Here is an 18,703-nt window from a genome sequence, read left to right on the forward strand (position 1 = left end):
AGAGAAACAAAGTTCTGATGCTGTGAAACTGTTAAAGAAACACTAAGCCTTTTCAGTGCTGCTGAGTCAATTTTTAGTCTGGAGGTTCACTTTAAATACATTTTCCCTTTATTTTAATTATTTTTTTTCCCTGCCTCCCTTCCTCCCCCCGCCAGCCAATCACAGCATTCGGCTGTCATAGGCATCAGCCTATGAATGCCGATTGCTTCTGTGCCTCCCAGGGAGACAGCCGTGTCACACGGCTGTCCCCAGTACAGCGCTGCCTTAGATCGCAGCGATGTACACTGTAAATAGATGGCAGTTTCGTTGTCTAACAATTTCCTAGGGGCGATCACTGCTGGGAGACTGATGACGGAGCGGAGCTTTTTCAAGCGGAGATACACACGCATCGGCGAGCGTGATCTCCTGCAAAACCAGGACGCCAATTGGCGTTCAACAGTCCTGGGGCTGCTGCCGCCCTCACGTCCATTGGCGTGGAACAGTTGGCTAGGAGTTAAATAACATTCTTTACTGATCCATTTAGAGATGGGTTAAGATGTAATGTGTGCCTAGGCAAGGTAGTAGATTTGGGGCCCCTTGCTGTCCTTCTGTTAAGCTGAAGCAGTCAAAGGAGGTGGCAGGTGGGCCCCTTAACTCCCTTTAGGCCCCTGGCACCTGCCTTGGTTGCCTGGTGGATGATCCTGCCTTGGATCCTGTACATATAAAGGATAAAATGAAAATTTTGCAAGTGAATGATTGCCGCAGCACTTTTGGCAGAGCTTGCTGTTTGGTAATATTCACATGTGCTCACTGCCACCTGTGTTGGCCATACCATGCACACTGTCACCAATTTTCTGAATGGCTCACATGTGCTCACTGCCACCTGTGTTGGCCCTACCGTGCACACTGTCACCAATTTTCTGAATAGCTCACAAGTGCTCACTGCCACATCTGTTTGCCATACCATGCACACTGCCTCCATTTTTCTGAATGACACCGACTTGATTATAAGTGTGACTGTAAAGATTAATGGCAGTGCGCACAATTGGAAAATGACTATAAGGGAGTGTGGATCCATGTATATACCCATCCATCCTGCTCTGACCCTACCATTAAAGGAAGTTTCTGTCCCTTGGCACAGCTGCGGAGTCCCCCACTTGTCAGCTGTGACCACGATTAGCCCATGCACACACCCACGTATGTGCAGAAGAAGCAGATCCCTCTGGGTCGCCGGCCATTACGGAGGGAACAGCTGACAAGTTGGTGGCTGCACAGCAGGGCCAAGGGACACAGAGACTTCTACGGGCTAAAAGAAGCCTCAGATGTGTAAAACTTTATATTTTTTAGGTCGCCTGATGTATCGTTTAACCCACCTGAATCATGTGATGCAGGCAGCAACATTTAGGGGGCAGCGCCAACATCTGCAGCTCATCTGTTCTATCGCCATGTCCACTCCTCCTTTGCACTGGACCTCTTACATACCCATAAAAACTTGTCATATTGTATTGTAACTTTTTTATTACCCTCATAAATACTCCCCTCACTGCAGCACCCCACCAGTACAGAGTATCTCTTGCTGAGGAACATGATGGATCAGGTTGTGCTGCCTATTTCCCCCATAAGTGCTGCCACCCTCCTTCAAAACAAGGTGTGGAGAAATTATGATGCAGTGTCCAATTTGATTATGTAGAGTGCACACTAGGTGGCACAAACTTTAGAGCCGGCCCTACAGCCATCATGTTCCTCTGCAATAGATACTCTACACAGGTGGGGTGCTACAGTGAAGGGAACATTTATGATGGTAATAAAAGCTGTAAAACAATAATGAGAGTGCTATAACATAGGGGAAACTATGTTGTATCAGCAGTATGCTTGGAATCATTCTCTTGGTGCAGAATGAATCGCCATCCAATGAGTTTGAAGACTTTTAGTAGAACTTGAGCAGATAAAAAGGAAAACAAGAGTTTGCTTTCTTAAAACAGAAAGAATTTGCGATCATTCAGGTTGGCGTGAGCTTTAGATGTCTCCAGTACATCACTGCTGAATATATTAAAATTAACCATTGTTGCCCTTAGAAGCTAAACACACCTCCAGAACCGCTGGAATGCAATGATGTGTCAGCTTGTTAATTTGTACAGAGCCATAATAATCCAACATGCATACAGACTGTTTCGGAATGTTTGATCCTCATCAGTGCATGGCATGGATTAATTTGGCTCTATGGAGTAGGGCTTGTAACACCGAGAGGTACAGACTAACCAGCAAGCTTATGGTGAACCAGAACTCATTGGAGTGTGTGAGGGGCTACAATGGTGCTTTCCTAAAACAGAAAGAATTTGCGATAATTCAGGTTGGAGTGAGCTTGAGATGTCTCCCAGTGCATCACTGCTGAATATATGCAAATTAACCATTGTCAAGCTGACACATCATTGCATTCCAGCGGTTCTGGAGGTGTGTTTAGCTTCTACGGGCAACAATGGTTAATTTGCATATATTCAGCAGTGATGCACTGGGAGACATCTCAAGCTCACTCCAACCTGAATTATTGCAATTTTTTTCTGTTTTAAGAAAGAAAACTCTTGTTTTCTTTAGTATTTTAATAAGGGGGCTTTTAGGACCATTGTAGCCCCTCACACACTCCAATGAGTTCTGGTTCACCATGACCTTGCTGGTTAGTCTGTACCACTTGAGCAGATAAGATGATTCTATACACCTCAGAATTCACTATGTAACTGCCATAAGCAGTACCATAATCATTAACGATATGTATGCAGTACCTATAGCAACCATCTGAAATGGTGCCTTGCTGCTGCAAACGGACTCACCAATCCATGTTAATGTCTGGATTTGAGGGTTCATAAACTCACATGTCCCCAAACGCTGATCTCCCTCCCCCCCAAACCGTGCCCTGCAAGCACCCCAGCACCCCTCTACCCCTCCCCCTGCCTGCTCACTCACCATACACGGTGATGTCACCGCCCTGGACACGCCAGTGCAGAGAGCTGGATAGGCAGGTCTCTCTGATCTCTCTGTGGTGATGTCATGAATTGGAAGGCTGCCACTGTGATGCACAAACTTGCAGTGTAATTCAGCAGCCAAACTGCCCTGCAAGACGTTAGCAAGCAGCCATACATACCAAAGCCATAGCACAGTCATCACCATATGTAACAGACGATCTGGTATGCTTTGGATGTTGAGCAATTCCTTTTTGTCTCTATTTGTTCCTCTTGTTATCACTCTGATACAGGTTAAACTTGACTTCATCAGTCCATAACACTCCTTTTCAGAATTCTGCATGCTCTATGGGTCTTTGGCTAAACATATTGGAGTCAGAGGATCTGCAGGACAGCCAGGCAATGTGCATTCTTTAAAATGAAATAAATACGTCAGCCTCCATATGTCTCTCACCTCGGAATCCCTTTAAGGACTTCAGTTTCCCCTTTAATTATCCCCACACATGATGCCTAGTACATACCGTGCAACTTTCTATCAGATTGACAGACTAATTATTTCTGACAGGTCCGATCTGATTTCTGATTTTTTTTATGATTGATTTTGTATACAAGTGATCGGAAAATCAAACAGAAAAACAATAACAATTCTGATTGGACCTGTCGGAAATAATCGATTTCACTGTCAATCAGATGGAAAATTGCATCATGGGTACTAGGCGTAACACTTTAAAGTGACAGACCTGTAAAATCTGATTACTTGAACCCCATAATAACCACAATTTGCACATAATGTTGTCTATATTGAAATGCTATATATATCAGAAACACTTAGCGAGCTCCACCTCCTACACCTATATCCTAATGTCCACTGTGGGTATGCTGCAATAGTTCCAAATGTTGCACCAACATATATATTAACAAAATTTATAGCATACTATGCGCTGCCTCACAGTCCACTAATGATACGGGAAAGTTCCAAGTTCCACAGTGCCCAGGTCCTCTTCAATCTCCACGTACTCATACAAGAAAGGAAACAGAAAAACAGAAGATCCTCATCGCATAGGCTGCCAAACAATCGATCAACCTCCACCGACTATGGCCCGTGCATCATCCTAGCAGGTATCACCAGTCACTGTGCACACCACCACCAGGGGTAACCGCACTCACCCTGCAATGTGGCTGCCCAGACCCACAGACAGCTACTATCGCATATGACTCCACACACGATCATATCTTCCTATTCCAATCCGATTTACAGGTAAATCTCCCAAAAAAGAACAAATAGGCAAATCATTGTGCAGGCTGCAAAGCTGGTATATAATGGGAAGGCCCACTAGCCAGGAATTGTCACCGTGCTTGTTTAGGGGGCCACCAATAACAGACTGTGTACCCCCACCTCCTGGGATTTGTGCTCACCTGATTTCCAGGCTGCCCAAACAACAGACAGCTCAACAGCGTGTGTGCACAATCCTGTGACTCCCAGCAAACTTTATCAGCCTGTTGTTAGACCTCCTCAGCTCCCAGCCAAATAACACAGCCCACTGCAACTTAAAAGCTTCATATAGCATAAAACCTTTTACTTGAAATAGATAAAAAACAGTAGCGCTACTCACAAACATATGTAAAAATCAGCATGTATCATTCAAAAGTCCAGGACGTCTCCTTCATGCACAGCCACTTCCTGCCCGCTTAGCCATGCCCTACGCGTTTCGTCTTATGACTCATCAGGGGCTCTGGGTCAGGATTGGCTGGCAGTGTTTATATACCCACCCCTCATACATATGCAACATCCCTTATCATACCCACATTAGTAACCCCATAAACACCATAATAAAATCAATCATATAGTGCTCAACCCTGCACGCTTCCTGCGCACATCCACTGATGTATATATATATTTTTATATCTGCGTATTTAAATTGCGCGCACCCTCATAGCCTAAATCCCTCAGGTCCCGCGAGACTTTGATGCATCCGCATCATTTCCACGTTCCACCGCGGACCGCACATAGCCATAGATCCCCGGCTCCTTCACATATCTCGCGCGAACGCTGGGAGGATACATTACCACTCCCCTCGTTCAAACACGGGAACATCATAGGGCGCCTGCGCTAGCTACTATGTTACCATGGTAACCCGCATCTACCTTTATACTCTTCCAGGATACGTGCAGAGTAAACTCACCATTAACAACTACAGTAACCCCTCACGAATATACACTTATCCCCGTAGTGTTTGGGGGGGGGCAACTGCTTGTTACGGCGGATGTGTCCTCCCTGTACACTATCATCCCCCATAATGAGGGGATGGGAGCAATGAGGGAGGCTCTGGCGGAACAAAATGAGTTGGGCACCCAGCAAATAGAGTTCATTTTGGAATTACTTGAATTCTGTTTAGATCATAATTATTTCTGGTATGGGGGCCATTATTTCAGACAGAAGGTGGGATGCGCTATGGGGGCAAAGTTTGCCCCCAGTTATGCAAATATCTTTATGGGGAAATGGGAGAAAGGTGTACTGGAGTTGGAGGAGAGTGGGCCCATTAAACAATGGTGGCGTTACATTGATGATTTGCTGTGGGTGTGGGAGGGGAAGGAGGATCACCTGATACAGTATGTGGATAATTTGAACAAGAATACATTGGGGATCCGGTTGGATGCCAAGTGGGATGTGGATACTATTGATTACCTAGACCTGACATTGTATAGAGATGGAATGGGGATAGGTACCAAAACGTTTTTAAAAAAAACTGACCGCAATGGTTACATACCAGCTAATAGTTGCCACCATGAGAGGTGGCTGCGTAACATACCGAGGGGGCAATTTGTGCGTATGAAAAGAAATTGTACAAGGGACAGTGATTTTCTTGAACAAAGTAATGTGTTAGTGAATAGATTTGAGGAGAAGGGTTACATGAGGGAACAACTCTTTGGAGAATTGCAAAAAGTACAGCAAATGGATCGGTCCCTTACGTTGAGGGATAGGGGGAAGGGGGAGGGAGTGGAAAAGCGACATGGCTATGCAGTGTTGCTGGACTATAATGCCCAGCATAAACAAGTGGAGAGAATTATAAAACGACACTGGAATGTCTTGTTGAGGGATCACATTTTAGCAAACCACCTGCCACCTAGACCCAATTTTATATATAAAAAAGCGCAGAATCTTCAAAGTTTGATTGTCCCCACCTTTATTGATGGCCCTAAAAGTAATAATAGGGATTTGCTGGGCCAGGTGTAAAACTAGATCAGGAAGAAGAAACATGGTGAGCTCTCATACAACTGGAAGGAATCATAAGATTCGTGAATGTATTACTTGTAATTCCACCCATGTGGTTTATCTGGCCTGGTGTCCTTGCGGGATTCAGTATATTGGACGTACTACTAGAAAATTGAGTAGAAAGAATGTCAGAACATATTAGAAATATTGAAAAAGGGGTAGAGGGGCATAGTCTCTCCAAACATTTTAATTTGTTGCATAATAGAGATCCCACTTTGTTACGTTTTACGGCACTACAGAAATTGCCACTCAAGTGGCGAGGTTGCCATAAGGTTAGGGAGGTGTCGAAACTGGAAACAGAGTGGATCTATAAAATGAAGACACTTCACCCCATGGGTTTAAATATAGAAGTGGATATCAATTGTTTTATATCTGATGATTAATAATGAGGTAGGGAGGTAGGTCACAATGCACATTATCACTTTAAATTTAATTTATTACATACACAAGTTTATATTGGTTGTCATAACCTCGTTCACTTACTGTTACATCACTGTTAAAGAAAGTGGGTGTGTGTGGGGGGGGGGGGGTGTTACCAATGGGTACTAGCATGTTATAGTATCAATAGTGTGCAGTGTGATGTTGGGTTAGGAGGTATTAATGAATTAGTGCTGGAGGCACATATCAAGTTTTTGCACATAGGGACATATAATGGGGTATATATGGCACATGACAATGATAAATATGGTATTTAATATAATGATTTAGATTGGAGTGAGATATTCCGTTTAGAGATACGGACTGGTGTTGTAGGACATATTATAGGGCACTAATGGTGTTATAATGATTAAATTTGGGTACGATATGTATATAAGTTAGTATGAGGTAGAGATTTTGGTTGACAGTGGGGGGGAGGGTCTGGGGATAAGTGTATATTCGTGAGGGGTTACTGCAGTTGTTAATGGTGAGTTAACTCTGCATGTATCCTGGAAGAGTATAAAGGTAGATGCGGGTTACCATGGTAACATAGTAGCTAGCGCAGGCGCCCTATGATGTTCCCGTGTTTGAACGAGGGGAGTGGTAATGTATCCTCCCAGCGTTCGCGCGAGATATGTGAAGGAGCCGGGGATCTATGGCTATGTGCGGTCCGCGGTGGAACGCGGAAATGATGCGGATGCATCAAAGTCTCGCGGGACCTGAGGGATTTAGGCTATGAGGGTGCGCGCAATTTAAATACGCAGATATAAAAATATATATATACATCAGTGGATGTGCGCAGGAAGCGTGCAGGGTTGAGCACTATATGATTGATTTTATTATGGTGTTTATGGGGTTACTAATGTGGGTATGATAAGGGATGTTGCATATGTATGAGGGGTGGGTATATAAACACTGCCAGCCAATCCTGACCCAGAGCCCCTGATGAGTCATAAGACGAAACGCGTAGGGCATGGCTAAGCGGGCAGGAAGTGGCAGTGCATGAAGGAGACGTCCTGGACTTTTGAATGATACATGCTGATTTTTACATATGTTTGTGAGTAGCGCTACTGTTTTTTATCTATTTCAAGTAAAAGGTTTTATGCTATATGAAGCTTTTAAGTTGCAGTGGGCTGTGTTATTTGGCTGGGAGCTGAGGAGGTCTAACAACAGGCTGATAAAGTTTGCTGGGAGTCACAGGATTGTGCACACACGCTGTTGAGCTGTCTGTTGTTTGGGCAGCCTGGAAATCAGGTGAGCACAAATCCCAGGAGGTGGGGGTACACAGTCTGTTATTGGTGGCCCCCTAAACAAGCACGGTGACAATTCCTGGCTAGTGGGCCTTCCCATTATATACCAGCTTTGCAGCCTGCACAATGATTTGCCTATTTGTTCTTTTTTGGGAGATTTACCTGTAAATCGGATTGGAATAGGAAGATATGATCGTGTGTGGAGTCATATGCGATAGTAGCTGTCTGTGGGTCTGGGCAGCCACATTGCAGGGTGAGTGCGGTTACCCCTGGTGGTGGTGTGCACAGTGACTGGTGATACCTGCTAGGATGATGTACGGGCCATAGTCGGTGGAGGTTGATCGATTGTTTGGCAGCCTATGCGATGAGGATCTTCTGTTTTTCTGTTTCCTTTCTTGTATGAGTACGTGGAGATTGAAGAGGACCTGGGCACTGTGGAACTTGGAACTTTCCCGTATCATTAGTGGACTGTGAGGCAGCGCATAGTATGCTATAGATTTTATATTGAAATGCTGTTATGATAAGTCCTTTAAATAATTTACTCTTTTACTGCCCTGAAGCACTCTTCAGCTAAATGCACCATGTGATTCGTTTCTTGCTTAGCTGAACTGAGCAAGTGTAGATTTAGTAATGTGAACAACTTCAATACATTTTTAAATGATTCTCTCACAGCAGTTCTAAGAAGGAATTTCAACAGTTTAATTTAAATAAAAAAATAATAATACCAAAATTATACAAATTAAAAAAATAATTTACAATGAATGACATAGCAAAGCCATATATACAAAATTGCACAATATTTATATGTACATATTTACAAAATACATTCCATTTCATATTATTATAAGTGGCACAGAGACACTGTATTAGTGGGAAATGCATGCCTCTGATATGTACTGTACATTGCAGATTGGTATGCAATGGGATTTATCAGTTGCCATTACAACTGTAAGCAGTAGCTACACCGTAAATCAGATTTACTAAAAGTAATCCTAAAGGTGCCCATTAGTGGTACAATTTCTTCACCAAATGCGATCTTTTGATGCAATTTTATATTTTATAGAAAATTCACATTTATGAACGCAATCTATAAGGTACGATTCTTTGGTCAATTGCTAAATAGGATAAAATAGATCTGAAAGTTGGATTTTATGATCGAATTTGAAATATAATCGTTCAGTAAATGTGAACAATCGATGATTACCTTCAGATTATTTTAGAATGGAAAAATTGCATCAAAAGATTGCATTTGGTAAAAAAAATGGTACCGTTAATGGGCACTTTAAGAGTTAGGGGCCCTTATTCAATTCATTTTTCTCCTGAGTTTTCTCATAGTTGATATCTTCAAACTTGTCAATAAAATGCCTTCTAATCCACCAGCAAGCAAGATTTTGATATAACTTTTTCACCTACTTGTTGATTATTTTTCCATTGCAAAGTGCTGAGAAGTTTTTCTAAATCAGAGTTGTGAAAATATCTCCTAGGAGAAAACTCAGGAGAAAAAGGCCCACATGCAATTCACATTTTGTAATGAGTTTTCTCCTAGGTGAAAATGTCACAACTTGATAATAAAATCATTTTAAACCACCAGCAAGCAAGAAAATACTCAAAATACTTTAGACGGTACTTTTTCACCAACTTTTTGGCACTTTTTCAATTGCAAAGTGCAGGAAAATTAATTTAAATAGAAGATGAAAAATTATATCCTAGGAGAAAACGTTAATTGCATATGAGCCAAAGATGCATATGGCCCAGAGCCCCTTATTCGATTCCTTTTTCTCCTAAGTTTACTCCTAGGAGATAATTTTTCATCTTCTGTTTTAAAATAACTTTTCAGTACTCTTGATTTGAAAAAGTACCAAACAGGAGGCGAAAAAATACTGTTAAAATTATTCTGAATATTTTCTTGTTTGCTGGTGGCTTAAAAGGTATTTTATTAAAAAGGCATCAAAATATCACCCAGCTGAAAACGAATGCGAAAATGTGAGTTGAATAAGGGCCACTATGTATTAGAAAAAGTTCCACCTGCCGGTGTATGCACATGGTCACATTCATACAATCACTAACTCACTAACTTTCCAGTGACTCTGGCTACGGTCCGGACTCCGGGAAGCCCTTTGTCCAATTTAGCACATTATGGTTACTATGCGCGCCCATCTTTTTCAGGAACAGGATGCAGGAGCCCATGAACATAAGAGAGAGATCCTACATGAACTTTACTACAATTGACCTAAGCCAAATGGGTCCTTACATGTAAGGAGAAATTAGTATATGGATGCCCTTGCAGACAGCTGCCCATTGGCTTGTCTGTGGGTCAAACTTATTAAATAACTTGTATCCCCTCCAGTGGAATCATCTGTGGGCATGGAATGACTGCAGAAATGAACTTCAAGCAGCCAAATCATGGGATCCATATCTCATCTCTATGGCCAGCCTTAGAAAATGCATGCATATTTGAAGGTGTGTTACATAAAAAACTGTAGTGGGAATAGCATGTGTTTATGATCACCTGGGTATCAGGTCAAGGCTTCCAGCCTCAGCTACCTACGAGAGTGGTGTTACATGAACTGTGTGCCCTTACTTAATATGTCTTCCTCAGCAAAGAACTTACTGGATTTGCAAGATTGCACAGCACTCTAGCTATTTAGTCACCAATAAGTGAAATTACTGTGACAGGTTCATGTGACTTCACATATAAAATCTAAGCTATTCCTATCCTGTTCCCAGCATTGTTGTAATGCCCATTTGCTACATAATTTGCAGACTTTTTTTTCCAAGGCAGCAATCAGTTCATTGTCATAAACCAGCAAAGCAGGTTGAAAAGTTAAAATCATGTGAACTGAGCGATACAGACATATTCTATATGTTAGTTCAAAGGAAAACATAGAAACCGCTTGTTAAAAATGGGAACATATAGATTTCCATGAATCCCTGTCCATATCCAACGACGGTCGCTCAGTGATCCCCTATTAATGCTACAGGGGTCAGAACATGATCATTGCCAGAAAAGCTTCTCATTCTGTTCATTCTCCTTACGCTGAGCCATGCCTGATTACTTGTATTTTCTTTCCTTGCTTGTTCCTAGGATAAATAATACTAGATGTTAACATACAGTAAATATTAACTGTACACTATGAGTTAAAGCAGAATCTCATAAAGTGTCATTGGACGAAGCACTAGATAACATTTGCAATTTATAGCTTATTAAAAAACGTTTTTCCAAAATTATTAGCTGTAGAAGTATTTAACACTCTCCCTAGCCAGCTGGGCAAGTCATTCATCTGAATGTGTCATCACTAGATAACTGAGCAAACAGGATATTTGCATTATATATACGGTATATAAAACCCTAATGTTATCTTTAGGCTGGAAACGAACATTTATCTTTGTTAAAGTGGACTTGAACTCTTGTACAGGACAGAAGAAAAACACAGAGAAATGCATCCTGTGTGTATTTAGAGAGTTTAGCCTGTATAATTTCCCCTCATCTGTGACTAATCACCACCGTAATTTGATTTCTCAGCTGTCAGCTCAGCAATCTCCTCTGCCACAGCAGAGCAGCTAATATGTACACACAGAATGTTTACAATATGTCTGCTTCCATGAAAGCAGTATGTAGACACACTGCAGATTTATTGCAGGATTTGTATCATCCGTAACAAAGTTAATTCAACTCCATTGTAAAGGGAACTTTAGATTTTGAAAAATGAGTCATACTTACGTAGCCTTTCCTTTGAGTATACTTTTAACTTCTTTGATGGCTGGACTGACACATCTCCTCTTCTGTTTACCCTTTTTCTCTTGGACAGTCACACTGTGAAGACACAGATCCAACATTGATATATACTGCACATTTTTAACACCTACAATTAATTTTCAAGAGTACTACAAAAGTATTATATTCCTATGTGATCTAATCAATTCCAAAAAGGGATCTGTAAAAAAAAAATCTTGTATGGCAAAGATCAAAGTCATGCCTTTCCTGTCACTTCTCATCTGACTGTGAAGTTGTCGGTTAGCTCTTCAGCTGTTAGTATGATTTTACACTGAGCAAATACAAATATTCTCTATATGTATTTGTCAAAACTTGCTTTGAAAATTATCTGTGTGCAGTTTATTTTAGAATAATTGTTTTTGGGTATCACACTATGTGCATTGCTTTGTGCTGCATTGCTGCATGGGAATGCACTGTCCATGCAACTAAGTGGGCTTGTACACCTGAGGAAGAGCAAATAGCTTGAAAACATTTGTGTACTATTGTGTAGCAATATATGTTATATGCAGGGGTCTAGTCCTGTAAAAAGAAGTGAGTGGACCCACCCTAAAATCCTCTGCGCCGCGCGTAGCGCGGCGCGCCCAAAAATGGGCGTGGTTAAGCATAGCGCGGGCGTGGTCATGGGTGGGGCCAAATATACATGGCCTTAGCAGTGGTATAAAAGGTCTGCCAGGGGAAGTTTGAGCTCTGTCGTAGTGTATCCCCAAAAAGTAGATGTAATCTGACAGCATTTCACCAAAAATACACATAATCTGACAGAGGTACCTCCAAAATACAGATAATATGGCAGTGGTTCCCCCAAAATAGATAATGTGGCAGCAGCAGTTCCCCCAACATACACATAATCTGGAAGCAGTTACCCCAAATACGTGAAACCTGGTAGTGGATCACCCAGAATACACGTAACACCCAAAATACATGTAATCTGGCAGTAGTGGTCCCCAACATACACAATCTGGCAGCGGTTCCCCAAAATACACGTAATCTGGCATCAGCCGTTCCCCAAAAATACAGATCTGACAGCAGTTCTCCCAAAATAGGTACCCCCAGTATAGCTAGCCAGGTCTATATGTGTCCCCAGTATAAGTATCCATGTGTATAGTTGTCCCCAGAATAGGTGGCCAGATCATATGTAGAGATGTCACCAGAATAGGTAGCCAGGTGTATAGCTGTCCTTAGAATAGGTGGTCAGGTGTAAAGATATTCCCAGAATAGGTGGCCAAGTGTATAGATGTCCCCAGAATAGGTAGCCAGGTCTATAGGTGTCCCCAGTATAGCCAGGTGTCCCCAGTATATCTAACCAGGTGTTCAGGTGTCCCCAGTATAGCCAGGTGTATAGGAGTCCCCAGTATAGCCAGGTGTATAGGTGTCCCCAGTATATGTAGCCAGGTGTATAGGTGTCCCGAGTATAGCCAGGTGTATAGGTGGCCCCAGTATATGTAGCCAGGTGTATAGGTGCCCCAAGTATAGCCAGGTGTTTAGGTGGCCCCAATATATGTAGCCAGGTGTATATGTGCCCAGTATATGTAGCCAGGGGTATATGTGCCCACTATATGTAGCCAGGTGTATAGTGGCCCCCAGTATATGTAGCCAGGTGTATAGTGGCCCCCAGTATATGTAGCCAGGTGTTTAGTGGCCCCCAGTATATGTAGCCAGGTGTATAGTGGCCCCCAGTATATGTAGCCAGGTGTATAGTGGCCCCCAGTATATGTAGCCAGGTGTATAGTGGCCCCCAGTATATGTAGCCAGGTGTTTAGTGGCCCCCAGTATATGTAGCCAGGTGTTTAGTGGCCCCCAGTATATGTAGCCAGGTGTTTAGTGGCCCCTAGTATATGTAGCCAGGTGTTTAGTGGCCCCCAGTATATGTAGCCAGGTGTTTAGTGGCCCCCAGTATATGTAGCCAGGTGTTTAGTGGCCCCCAGTATATGTAGCCAGGTGTATAGTGGCCCCCAGTATATGTAGCCAGGTGTTTAGTGGCCCCCAGTATATGTAGCCAGGTGTTTAGTGGCCCCCAGTATATGTAGCCAGGTGTTTAGTGGCCCCCAGTATATGTAGCCAGGTGTTTAGTGGCCCCCAGTATATGTAGCCAGGTGTTTAGTGGCCCCCAGTATATGTAGCCAGGTGTATAGTGGCCCCCAGTATATGTAGCCAGGTGTTTAGTGGCCCCCAGTATATGTAGCCAGGTGTTTAGTGGCCCCCAGTATATGTAGCCAGGTGTTTAGTGGCCCCCAGTATATGTAGCCAGGTGTTTAGTGGCCCCCAGTATATGTAGCCAGGTGTTTAGTGGCCCCCAGTATATGTAGCCAGGTGTATAGTGGCCCCAAGTATATGTAGCCAGGTGTTTAGTGGCCCCCAGTATATGTAGCCAGGTGTATAGTGGCCCCCAGTATATGTAGCCAGGTGTTTAGTGGCCCCCAGTATATGTAGCCAGGTGTTTAGTGGCCCCCAGTATATGTAGCCAGGTGTATAGTGGCCCCAAGTATATGTAGCCAGTAGTGTCCAAACCCCCCCGGGGAGGGGAGCAGCGCAGCAGAGAGGAGCATTGTGTGCAGCGTGGGGAAGGGCGGACGTTTCCCCCCCATCCCTCACCTTGGGGCTCCTCTCCCTGGCTCTCCCCTCCATAAAGATGCGGCGGTGGCTGGCGGCGGTGACTGGCAGCGGCATCAGTGGGCGGGACTTACCTCCACCAGTGTTCCGGGTGGACGCTGTGCGTGCCGCTGCTCTGGTCTTCGCTAGACCAGAGTAGCTGCACGCACAGCGTCCACCCGGAACACTGGAGGAGGTAAGTCCCGCCCACTGATGCCGCTGCCAGTCACCGCCACCGCCGCCGCATCTTTATGGAGGAGAGAGCCAGGTAGAGGAGCCCCAAGGTGAGGGATGGGGGGGGGAAACGTCCGCCCTTCCCCACGCTGCACACAATGCTCCTCTCTGCTGCGCTGCTCCCCTCCAGGGTGCTAGGGGGGACGGCGTCCACTGTCCAAAAAAAGTAAGTGGACGCCGTTCCCCCGCGTTCACGCAGGACTCGACCCCTGGTTATATGGCCAAATCTTATTTTGATTTATGTGGGGCTTGTTTACATTCCTTGGTTGTAATAAACCATGCTATCCAAATGCAATGTAAGTTTCTGGATAATGTACGATAACCCATGTTACATTGCAGTTATTCCTGCTATGAAGTATGCATTGTAGCGTAGGCATCCTGCAATGCACATAGTGTGACCAAGCTTGAAGGGCAACTTTAGTGGGAAGAATATGGAGGCTGTCATATTTATTTCCTTTTAAACACTACCAGTTGCCTGGCAGCCCTGCTGATCTATTTAGCTGCAAGTGGTGTCTGAATAAAACCAGAAAAAAAGCATGTGGCTAATCTTGTCAGATTTGAAAATAATGTCAGAAAGACCTAAACTGCATATGCTTGTTCAGGGTCTATGGCTAAAAGTATTAGAGGCAAAGGATCAGCAGGGCAGCCAGGCAACTAGTATTGCTTAAAAGGAAATAAACAGTGCAGCCTCCATGTCCCTCTTGTTTCAATTGTCCTTTAAGGCATATCATTGTTAAACTTACTGCACTATTTAGTGAGATACTGACCAGCAACAAAACCTTGAGGTATCACCTATATACTTGTTCTAGTCCCGTGACTCACTAACTAGTAAAGGAAATTAATAATAACCTTAAAACTTGCACTTTTTAAAAAAATATTTCTATTCAAATATTCCTACTTTACACACATCGTCATCTAACACAAATATATATATATATATATATATATATATTTAAAGGACATCGGAAGTGAAAATAAACTGATGAGAAAAACTATTGTATCTATCCTCCTTCTCCTACAAATTACTTTTTTAGCTATCCCACAGTTGTATTTCCTATTTAAATCTATTTTTTACTTTTTATTTTATTGTCTCTGCTCAATGACACCTTCATTGAAGTATGCCAGAGCTCAAATCTATTAATTATTGACCCTTTTTACCTCTTTTCAGAAGCAATTTACTGACAGGAAAGTGTTTTATGGCTGTAATTACTTATCAGCAAGGGTTATACTATGGTCTGACCCAGTGCATCCCGGTCCTGACCCGGATAGAAAATGTCTCTTGCATACCTGATGTTCAACTCTTTCAGAAAGAAAAAAAGGAACACAGCCTAGTTATTTGTGTGCTTAGCACTGTACATACACACATCTATCTCATCATGTCATATGTCACCTCGGTTGTCCTTTAAATATTATGTCTATGTGTGTGTATGTGTATAAATGCAAACATGCAGTGTTGGAGTTTGCATGTATTACAGAGGACCTTTGGCTTTTCCAGCAGTAAGGCTAGGTTTACAGTGGGTGTCGTGTTCCATGTAAAAGCAGGAACACATTAGAATGGAAAATGATGCCACTGTGTAGCATGCGGTGAAGCATACAGTCAATGAAGAGTATACTTTACTGTCACTGTTAACGCGGGCAGTCACTTGTAACGCACTGTATGCAGTGTGTAGGAATGTTGCACGTCGCACTGGTTTTTCACTGCAGTATGGAAAGCCACGTTACAATACAGTCATTACGCCATACCACAGTGACCCATTGTGAACCTAGCCGAAACTTGAGAATAATTTCTATATGCAATCTCACTTTGGCATTCTGCTGCAGGGAGATGTATCATGGGGATGGTATCTTTGTCCACAGTAAACAGTCATATAATGTACATATATTATGTGAAGTATATTGCAGTATACTTACAGATATTCCTCTCTTGGACAGTTGGGTCCTGGTGAGTAGATATCTAGCTGCAATGTTTTCTTTAAGTTCAGCTTGTTGGAAATGACTCTACATGAGCATCGCTCTCCTTTTGGAGCTGCAAAGCCTAGGAGAAAAAATAAACAAGTGCATGCAATCACATTAAAGTAGGTATAAATGTAGCATGTGGGTATTATTAAAGGACTGTGTATACTTAAAACATGTAATGTATGTGACTGTACCTTCTATGAGAGCAGCAGAGAGCACAATGCAGAGGATGGCAATACCACAGCAGTTCATGATGATGTTACTGGAAGTAATGTTCTTCCTTGCTAGTGGCTAGAACAGCTGTTTGGAGAAGTCACTGTGCTTCTCTGTATTTATACTACTAGTAAGCTGAACTGCATACTGCCTAGAGGTGGATCTGGGGAAGTCCAGGCTCCCAGAAATTCTCTTTAAGGCCAAATATGGTTTGAGAGGGAATTCCTGTGAAAGTGAAAGTGTAAGATCAGCAAATGCAATAAAATATAATCCAGTAACTATATCTTCTTAATTAAAACATGTTACTACTATTCGCTGTATAACACCTGCTAATACACACGTAAAATGCAGACGTGGAGGAATCCAAGTAACCGATACACAATCTGAAAATTGTTTATGAAATACAAGTTAATTTAATAAAATGCTAATTAAACACATCTGTGTTCCAAGTTACTTTCTGATGTACTTGTATTCTAATTTATATGTATATTTAATCAACCCCTTCTTGTTAGCAAAGATTCTGTAGAGGCTTTTTTCATGCGCAAATGCCAAAAATCACATTGTTTCTAGATGATCCAAATAAAGGTCTTTAGTATGAATGATGCTGTTACCTGCCTAAAAATTGTTATTTGCAGCTACTTCCGCAGAGATCAGAAATGCCTGTCATTACAAATGTATCTATTACATTTTGAAACCTTGTGTGACCTAACATTCTCAAATATTTCAAGTGAACGTGCCACGTTGCCAACGACTTCACTCTACAGTCACAACATCCTTCCTGCCTGACAAAAAAACAAAGAGGCCTGAAATATGTGGTTTTACAAATTTATGTGTTACATTTTTTAAAATGATGTCATCTTCAAAATGTTTTATTTTAAATATGTAATGTCAACTGATGTACAACCAGGGCCAGGCCAAGGCAGAGGCAAGAGAGGCTCCAGCCTCAGGGCGCAGTGTAGGAGGGGGGCATACAACTCATTCAGCTATCATTCCCCTGTTGTTTTTAAAGCAGAGAGAAATAAGAAAAGGAGATACATGGCACTGACTGAAAGCCAGATAACTAGAGATTAAGGTGTTGGCGGAAGAGGGGTTGGGGGCCCTGGGGCACCTCTTAGTCTAATAACAATCAGTGTGTGATGGCTGGGATGGAGGGGCGCACTTTGGTGTCTCAGCCTGGGGTGCTGGAGGACCTTGTCCTGGCTCTGTGTACAACATTGTAATTGCATGCACTGTAGGTCTGAAAAATGTGTGGTGTGAGAAACTCCACTTTACAGCTACACCATCCTTTCTGCTGAATAGAAAAGAATGATAGACCTCAGAGAGACCTGAAAAAAAGTACACAGCGTATACTACCAAGGCATTGCATCAACGTAAAAGAAGCTAATAGACACATTTGGGAGTCATCTGTTTCTCCACTTGTCCCAGGTTAAGTGAAATTTCCTGGTAGCCCCTCTGCATATAAATTAATTGTTGGAATGGAACGTTAATCCATTGATCCATCGATGGCAGCGTGGGTGCATGCCATCTGCACACCACCTCCTGTCTTGCTGCAATCAGCAATCCAGACACACATGTTTTAAGGGGAGCACTGAAATCATCATTACTTATTTTACCCAACAAGCACAGAGAAGGGTTACTAGGTATCCCATTTTGTCATGCAGAAATGTGATTATCTTTTATCAGAAGCCAGCTACCATGGACAATACCATATAACGTGGCAGAGGTTAGGAGCTGGCGCTTTACATTTTGGAGAAATGTCAGCACTGCTTGGCTGATTTAGAATATTGAAAACTGAACATTCTGGAATGCTGAGAACCAAACAGGGATGTTGAGAGCGAAATATTCTGGAATGCTGAGAAACAATCATTTTGGAATGTTGAGAAATAATCATTTTAGAACGCTGAAAAAAGTTTAAAACCAAACATACCGGAATGAGAACCAAAGAACCAAACATTCCAGAATGTTGAGATTTAAAAAATTCCAATCCTGGAAAGCTGGGTGGGAGTGCCTGAAGACTGGGAGGAGGGCGGAAATGCATACACAATCAGGCTGAGGAGAGTAAGGG

The 18,703-nt window shown here is 42.7% G+C and overlaps 1 protein-coding gene across 1 annotated transcript; it reads right to left on the bottom strand.

The window, feature by feature from the left end:
• Positions 1–8,654: 8,654 nt before the first annotated feature.
• LOC137547781 (permeability factor 2-like) lies at positions 8,655–16,711 on the bottom strand. Its single transcript, XM_068271118.1, has 4 exons — positions 16,620–16,711; positions 16,381–16,504; positions 11,596–11,688; positions 8,655–10,955 (listed from the first exon to the last, which is right to left on the bottom strand). The coding sequence occupies exons 1-4, from the start codon at positions 16,675–16,677 to the stop codon at positions 10,907–10,909; spliced, it is 324 nt and encodes a 107-aa protein (XP_068127219.1). The 5' UTR covers positions 16,678–16,711; the 3' UTR covers positions 8,655–10,906.
• Positions 16,712–18,703: the final 1,992 nt, after the last annotated feature.

The sequence above is a fragment of the Hyperolius riggenbachi genome, chromosome 1, assembly GCF_040937935.1.
Source record: "Hyperolius riggenbachi isolate aHypRig1 chromosome 1, aHypRig1.pri, whole genome shotgun sequence".
Classification (NCBI taxonomy): domain Eukaryota; kingdom Metazoa; phylum Chordata; class Amphibia; order Anura; family Hyperoliidae; genus Hyperolius; species Hyperolius riggenbachi.